This window comes from Esox lucius, chromosome 25 (assembly GCF_011004845.1).
Source record: "Esox lucius isolate fEsoLuc1 chromosome 25, fEsoLuc1.pri, whole genome shotgun sequence".
Classification (NCBI taxonomy): domain Eukaryota; kingdom Metazoa; phylum Chordata; class Actinopteri; order Esociformes; family Esocidae; genus Esox; species Esox lucius.
The window spans coordinates 10,964,232-10,972,543 of record NC_047593.1 but is presented as its reverse complement, the minus strand read 5'-3'; the positions used below and the strand labels follow the sequence as shown (position 1 = coordinate 10,972,543).

Below are 8,312 nucleotides of genomic sequence, written 5' to 3'. Positions count from 1 at the left end.
AGGTGTTTGATTGACATGAGATGGCAGCATCTTACCACACCCCTTTTTCTTATGTGATATATATGGTTGAATGAGCTATATTGAGTTAGAGGCTCCTCAGACGATTATGTTTGTGTAAGCGGTTGACGCGTCTCTCATAATAGTCTCTGTGCATAATAATTAATAAAATAATGTACAAAGAGAACTTTGTCTCTGTGTCCCTTACTCCGAGTGTCGATACATGGAATTACCATCACAGGACCACCACAGCCAGATAATGGTGGTGGAATCCATGGATAGAAGGACTATGCTGAAATTGTGAATTGGTATAATGATCCTGTAAAGCAATGGCATGATGTTTCATGTACCAGTAAACGTAACTGGATTTGTGAAACAGTCAATGAATAACAATACCTTGTTATATACAGTACAATCAGAATGCATAAAGGCTGTACACAAACAATAAACAATATAATATTTAGCAAAAATGAATATCCAAATTGACTTACAGCCACACGTTTCACAAGGACTATAATGAATGCACTGTTAAAAATTGCTGTAGTTTTTACAGTAAAAATTTACAATAAACGACTGTGTTTTTAAATTTACAGCATTACTGTATTTTGCCATGTGGGAGCATACATAATTGCTGTGAATTTTAGAGGTCCAATAAGATACTGTCTTTTTTAAAAAGGTCTACACTGATCTACACTGTTATTGCATGTTCCTTTAACATCTGGAAACATGATTAAGCAGTAAATAGCCTAATACTGGATACCATTTTAATAATTTTTTTAATATATATTTTTAAGAAGAATAAAAAACAGTTGCAAAACTTTTTGTCATCTTCAGTGGACATCTTGGGAGTTGGGACTTTCCATTGCTTGATTTTTATGTTTATTTATATTTGTATAAATTATAAAGGCAAACAACTTGATCCATATTCCATTCCAGTTGGTGGCGGTAATGCACCAATAAGCTAGGTTGCCAACCGCCAATGAACACCAAAAATAAGAATTCGGGACTTTCGCGGTCTTTCCACGAGCTTGGGTCATCATCACCAGCACTCAATTTTCGTGCTCTACGGTTACCGGAGGAAGAGGACATCTAATAAGAGCGAGTCGAGGTGTGTTACATCTACAATATGGAATCCTTTTACATCCACGTTGCAAAATAGATAATCTAGATTATTTGTCCAATTTTATGATAAATCGTCACAGATTAACGATTAGCTGTCTATATTTTCTTCATCATTAAAGTGTGCCCGGGCTGTCATTTTACTATTTATTTTTTGATAACGGCTCGGTATAAAATTATTTTACATTGTTGTTTGGCAGTAGACGTACGTTTTAAAAGTTTTAAGCTTTTAACTTGATTGTGTAGGTTTTATGCAGTTAAATAGTGTTTCACTTGACTACCAAGCCATTAACGTTAACTAATGGCACGTTTTTGTTCGATTTAAGATGGTGTAACGTTAATTAAATATTTTTTGCTGATAACAGCTTGGTATGAAATTGATTTACATTGTTTTTGGTAGTAGATGTAAGCTTTTAAACGTTTTAAGCTTTTAACTTGATTGTGTAGGTTTTAAAATTGTTTTATGCAGTAAAATAGTGTTTAACCTTGACTGCCAAGCCAACGTTAATAGCACGTTTTTGTTCAATTTAAGATGATGTAACGTTAATGAAGTTTTTTTGTCTTAGTTTTATGGTAATATTACTTATAAGGGTGCTTAGTTTTCATATTTGTAATTTAGTTAAATAGAAAGTACATTGAAATTTTCAGTGCACATGCTTTTTTGCTGTGCATTTATTAGCTTGTGAAGTTTAGATTTTTTTTTAAAGTTTAACATGTTTATCTGTCACTTTTGTAATAATGAGAGCAGTACAATCCTGAGTTTTGTGCAGCATGTGAAATTGCATAGAAATGTGCCTAAATCAGGTTTTAAATGTGCTGTACCTGATTGCCCACATATTTTCACCCAGTTTTCTTCATTGAAGTCCCACATATACAGAAATCACAGAGAACATCACCAGTCTGCTGCTAAAGAGCATCAGGCACATATGTGTGATAATGATAAAACATTTAAATGCCATGTAGACTTTTGTGATTTTCAATGTGGGACCCTAACACAGCTTTTGTCTCATTTAAAGAGCCATATTCAGTCCGGGCTGGAGATCCGGTGCCCATTTGGTTGCAACAGGACATTTAAGGTGAGATCTACATTTGCATCACATGTATCACGGACACATAAAATGTCCTCTGTAAACCATCTGATAGAGCCTGCTATGACCATGGAAATCCCAGTTTCAGATGTCGTGTCTGAGAGCGAGAGATCAGAAGTTGCAGAGCAAAATTTGTCTGAAGTTGTGGATGAATCTCTTTTTTTAAGAAATTTAACCCTCTTCTATCTGAAACTGCAAGCTAAATTGCTATTGCCTGAGTCTACCATTCAAGGCATTGTTGAAGAATTTCAAAACATCCATGACATTGGGCAGTCATATTTTCTTAGCAAACTGAGAGAAAAGCTTTCTTTGCTTGAATCACCAGAGGAAAGGATTAATGATGTGATTGATGAGTTGTCTAGGGAGGATTTGCTGACAGCTTGTAATAGTGGAGTTCTAAGTACAGCACAGAGGAGAAAGACTACTTTCAAGCAAGATTTTCACTATGTTGAGCCAGTCCCTATTTTATTAGGAGTCAGTGAAAGAAATGGGAAAGAGTGCTTTGCTCAATATGTCCCAGTTAAACAGACCATCAGTGCTCTGTTTAAGTGCCAGTCTGTGAAGGACCAATATGAACAGATGCACTCACAAACAGCTGAAAATTATCTGTTTCGGGATGTAAAGGATGGTAAGAATTTTTCTGAAAATTCTCTCTTTCAAACTGATCCATCATCTCTGGGTTTGATCATTTACCAGGATTCGTTTGAAGTGGTAAATCCTTTAGGCTCAGCTAGAAAAAAACACAAATTACTGGCAGTTTATCTTACCTTGTCTGATATTTTACCTCACAACAGGTCAAACATAGACCACATGCAACTTGTTCTTTTGTGTAATGAGCAAGATTTTAAGCACTTTGGACCAGCTCATGTTTTTAGATCACTAATTGAAGATCTCAAAGATCTTGAGGAGAATGGTGTTGTGGTGAATGATGGCAAAACTTTGAAAGCTTCTTTGTGTTCCATCGTAGGTGACAACCTGGGATCCCACATGATTGGTGGTTTTGTCGAGAATTTTAGCCGAAGCCTACATTTCTGCAGGTATTGCACCATTGAGAGAGACTCATTCCATGCCACACCTTTAGAACCTGCTATGAAGCGAACTGTGGAGTCTTACGAAAGAAACATTCAGAAACTTGCTACCTTAGGGGATAATGTAGTTGATGGAGTTAAATTTAACTCTCCTTTTAATCAGCTGAATTCCTTTCATGTTTGTCAGCCTGGCTTGCCACCCTGCCTTGGACATGACCTCTTTGAGGGTGTTGTGGCATCTGATCTTAAGTTGTACATTGATTACTTGGTAAATCAAGAGAAATTCTTTACTTTCACAGAGCTTAATTGCTATATTAAACAGTTTAAGTACACAGGAAATGATGCTGCCAATAAACCAGCTGAGGTTAACTCTGGGAGTGAGAAGCTTTGTGGTCACGCTGTTCAGAACTGGTGTCTTCTTAGACTTTTACCAGTTATTGTTGGACACCGAATTAAGGATCCAGAATCAGAAGTGTGGCAGCTTGTTCTTCTACTCAGACAAATTGTAGATCTAATTTGTGCCCCAGCAATACTGGCAGATCAGGTTGCTTATCTGAAAGTGCTCATTGAGGAGTACATTCATTTTAGGTATGTGACTTTTCCTTCTAAGCCTCTCAAGCCTAAACATCACTACTTGTGCCATTACCCGGAGCTTATAAAACAATTTGGGCCACTCATTCGCTTATGGACTATGCGGTTTGAGAGCAAACATACCTATTTTAAACAATGTGCAAGAAAATTGCACAACTTCAAAAATGTATGTGCAACACTTGCAGAAAGGCACCAGCTTCTCCAAGCCTATTTAAGTGCTGGAAACCTCTTTCAGCTTTCTGTGCAAGTTGAAAAAAGTTCTGAATTTTATTCTTGTGATTTTAACGAAGCGATCAGGGAATCAGTTGATCATTTTGATTTTCAGCCAGGCAATACATTAGTAGCTACTGAAATCACTTTGAAAGGAACAAAGTACAGGAAAGGCATGGTCGTTCTTTTGGCCAGTAATGATACGGGTTTGGAGGTTGGCAGAATTAAACTAATTCTTGTTCACAAGAATTCATTGGTTTACTTTGTATCTGAGAAACGGTGTGCTGTGCGGTTGGTGGATTTGGGTGTATACTGGATAACAGATGAGGACCCAAGACATGTCTGTGTACTTCAAGAGAAGCTATTAGATTATTACCCTCTCCAGGAGTATAATACATCTGGCTTGTCTGTGATTGTGTTACACCACTCTTTTCCATCTTTTTAAGGTATGTCCAACTTAGAGGAAATAAAACTTGCCATCTCCTCTTCGTTACCTGGTCTCTCTGATGAAACGCTTAAAAAATGTATCCATGGACTTTCTGCTATTGGTGTTGAGACAAAAGATGACCTCCAGTATGTCAAAGAAGACGACCTCATGGAGTTCCTCAGGCCTATACAATGCCGCAAACTACTGTATGCATGGAAAAATGAAGGTATGTTTTATTTGATTGATGTAAAATGTCTAATCTCCATTTGTCAAATATTGTAAAATGTTTCATGTTCAAATTTCTTTTTAAATTTTTTTTTATTTGTGTTAGAACAATCCAGCTGCACAAGTCCCCAACGCTCATTGCGTCATGTTCTTTCGGATACATCAAGCCCAGGATCAGAGAGTTCAAGTTCTACAACATCTAGTTCTACTGCTTGCTTTTCAGCATCTTGCGCCTGGGCTGAAACATTTAAGGTGCCTTGGGAAGTCATGTCTTCTGAAATTAAACTGGCCATTGCAAATAAAAAAAGACCATCACCAGCTGATCGAAGGAAGCTAGTAAGAATGTTAGTGGATAACATGCAAAAACATGAAGTAAACCCATCAAAGGCACAGTGTCAGATTGTAGAGCAGAATATTGTTAAGCAGTACCCGGACAGCTTTGCTGATGTTCTGTCTGATGGAACAAAAATAGGTAGTGGGTATGCCTCTTTGCTCTTGCAAGTTAAAACCTGTGTTGAACATGTAAACAGAAACAACACTTTAGCTCGTCGGAGAAAAGAACGATTACGATCATCGTGTAGCACCATAAGCCAGAGCTCAAGAAGGCTGGCTGATCAATATGGTTGTGTCAGTTGGCAGCCTGAGGAGTTTCCTGCGGGAGAAAATGATGACACTCTAGAAGAGAAGCGCAAGCAAATGGTTCTGCTTCAGTCTACTGAAGGAATGTCTGGAGCCGATAGAGGAGAACTTCACAAGTTGATGGAGGTCACATATTACCGTCAGCGCCGTGATATAAATGCCACTCCACCACTGTCTGAACTAAAGAACTCATGGCCTTACCTGTTTTGTCTGAAGGGAATCTTTTTACATTTCCAATTGCTTACTGACATCTCACTGCTACAAAAAATCATGGAGAGCATTCAAGGGAAAGGAAAGAGGATTCTAAGATTTTTTCAAGAAAAGCCATCAAACAAAGAGGTGTGTGCTGTTCTGTCAAAGTATCAAGAGGGAAATTCTCTGGTCCTGTGCATCTTGAAACTCTTAATGGCCCATTTCAAAGAGAGGACAGAATCACTTCTAATTGAAGCTGATGTAAGTATAACATTTAGATTTTTAATGTCTTAAATATTTAATTGTAATGCAAAATATATTTTTGTTTTTCTTAGGCAGCAGCAACCGCAGCCGACATGGAAAGAGAGGGATTACCGGATTCACCCGCACTGATCATCCAAGGTTTGTTGCTTTACTTTGTCTCCATCATATACACTATTATTTGCTTTCTAGCTCTTGTACCTCTTTGACCTGTACTGTTTTTTAATTCTCACTTTAATGGCCATTTTAAATACTTTTTTGCCACCTCTGTTCATGTATTCTATTTCGGAATTATATTCTCATTCCTATATTCAAAAAAAATGCATGATTTACTCACCCACAAGCCATCCCAGGTGTATATGACTTTTTTTTCTTTTAGACAAATACAATCAGTTGTTTTAAAGAATGTCCTGGCTCTTCCAAGTTTTAAAATGGCAATGAATGGGTAAGATTTTAAAGCTCTAAAAAGTGTATCATCCATCATAAAAGTAATCCAGTAAAAAGTAATTCCAGGGGGTAAATAAAGGCCCTTGAAAGCAAGCAATCTGTTTGTGTAAGAAAAATAAACATTGTTGAACTAGTCGATTTATGCCAAAAGAAACTCCCTACATTAAGCATGACGTAGGTTAAGCTTTAACGCCTCATACAAATAGGGCTGTGTAACAAACTCAAGGTCTTCTCTTTAATCAAAATCCTCAGAAATTTGTCTTTAAAAATTCTTGTTTTAGACTTCTAATTAGCTTAGTTTTTTTTTTGCAATATCCTCTGCGCTTCTATGTTCTTCGTTACGTCAGGTCGGAGTTCACTCTTTTGCCATACATATGCTGAAAGGTAGATATTTTAATTTATATGGTTTAAAATATGGATATTTTTCTTAAATGCATTGCTTCACTTCAGAAGGCCTGAGCCATGTGGAGTACTTTTATGATCAATGGATGCACTTTTTGGGCTTTAAAATCTTGCCCGTCATTCACTACCATAATAAAGCTGAGAAGAGCTAGGACATTTTTTTTTTTTTTATGTAACTCCGATTGTATTTGTCTGAAAGAAGAAAGTAATTTACTCCTAGGATAGCGTGAGTAAATCATGGTAATTTTCATTTCATTATTTTCAGACTATCCCTTTAACATAAGCTATCAATGAACCACACTTATTAATCTATGCCCTGCCATATTCTTATTTAACTTTTTTATAGGTGAATCCATGACCCCAAGCAAGTGGATGTTGTCAGTCGAGAGGGAAGTTGTCCTGGGCCCATTTTCAGAGGCATTTGTTGAGGGCCTGGCAGCATTGTTTGCGACCTATTACAACTTAAATCTTGCTTATCAGGATGACGCTGCATGCACGCTGGAATTTATTCAGAGGTATTTCAGATCGTAAAGTCTTACTCAAAAAATGTTGTAGACTTTCAACTTTTCTTTTTTTTTTAGGTTTTCAGTTTAGGATAGTTTATCAGAATTAGATATTTTATGGAAAAGTTTACTTTACATGTTTTCTAGCCAAATGTTCAGAAATGCACTTTTCAATCTGTATAATAATATAATCTGTACATTTTGTTTATTGTAAACATGGAAGGCTAAATTTGAACATTCATTTCTGATAAAATTTAATATGACACTAACTCTTCATTGAAATTAAATGTAATTTGAAATGTCTGACTAATTTTGTGTGTGTGTGTGTGTGTGTGTGTGTGTGTGTGTGTGTGTGTGTGTGTGTGTGTGTGTGTGTGACAGAGGACTTGTGGGCATCAACCCGGAAACAGGATCAAAAGTTGCTGCTGGAAAGCGAGACAAGAAAATGCACGGAATGAACCCACATGTATGCACACTGTTGCGTAAACTAATGGACTTCGAATGGCTTGTCATTTAAAGTATTCCAATACAAATGATACCAGAGACTGACCCAATTTCCAAGTTCATATTCTTGCCTTTAAGGTAGGCACAGTTCATGCCATTTCTTTAGGTTATGACATTAGAGCTATGACTATAATCACTTTAGGAATGTGCACTACATAGTTAATATTTAAGTGCTGCTGTTCTCTGAGGTTTTTGTCCAAGGCTAAAGCCTTACATTTAATGTGCAATTAATTTTTTCTTTTTTTTTTTCATTGTTTCTCCAAATACATTTTGGAATCAGGTTGTTAAATAGCCATTATTGCACAAACATTTTTATATTAATGAATCAAAGCTAAAGCCTTGCATTTAATGTGCAATCTCCTTTTTTCCCCATTGTTTCTCCAAATACATTTTGGAATCTGGTTATGTTAAAAACCATTATTACTGAATAAATTGTTATATTAATGTACCTGTTATTGTGAGTTTTATTTGACACAAATGTTTTAACTTACAGCAAACATTTACACTTATCACATCAGTGAAAAATGGCAAATGTAGTTAGTGAATTGAATTCCACAGCAAATGCTCTAATATACTGTAAAATGTAAGTACATGTACAGTACTTACAGTACATGTAAGTTCATTGTTGGTCTTGTAATTTCACTTGCATTCAAAAACATTATTTTGACTATTTTTAATT

At 36.3% G+C, this 8,312-nt stretch overlaps 1 protein-coding gene across 2 annotated transcripts; it reads left to right on the top strand.

Moving 5' to 3' along the window:
- The first annotated feature begins 1,857 nt into the window (after positions 1-1,857).
- Positions 1,858-7,931, top strand: LOC114840354. Of its 2 annotated transcripts, XM_034291076.1 has the most exons (5): positions 1,858-2,192; positions 4,480-4,686; positions 5,852-5,918; positions 6,973-7,141; positions 7,511-7,931. In XM_034291076.1, the coding sequence occupies exons 2-5, from the start codon at positions 4,540-4,542 to the stop codon at positions 7,644-7,646; spliced, it is 519 nt and encodes a 172-aa protein (XP_034146967.1). In that variant the 5' UTR covers positions 1,858-2,192; positions 4,480-4,539; the 3' UTR covers positions 7,647-7,931. The 2 variants fall into 2 exon arrangements, with proteins under 2 accessions (XP_034146967.1, XP_034146966.1); XM_034291075.1 differs by lacking the exons at positions 1,858-2,192; positions 4,480-4,686 and adding an exon at positions 5,126-5,777.
- Positions 7,932-8,312: the final 381 nt, after the last annotated feature.

Excerpts from the sequence above, each read along its gene's own strand:
- LOC114840354 (XM_034291075.1), top strand. The coding sequence starts at position 5,382 with ATGGTTCTGCTTCAGTCTACTGAAGGAATGTCTGGAGCCGATAGAGGA. Across the intron at positions 5,919-6,972 it reads ACCCGCACTGATCATCCAAG|GTGAATCCATGACCCCAAGC; the intron begins GTTTGTTGCTTT and ends ACTTTTTTATAG. Across the intron at positions 7,142-7,510 it reads ACGCTGGAATTTATTCAGAG|AGGACTTGTGGGCATCAACC; the intron begins GTATTTCAGATC and ends TGTGTGTGACAG.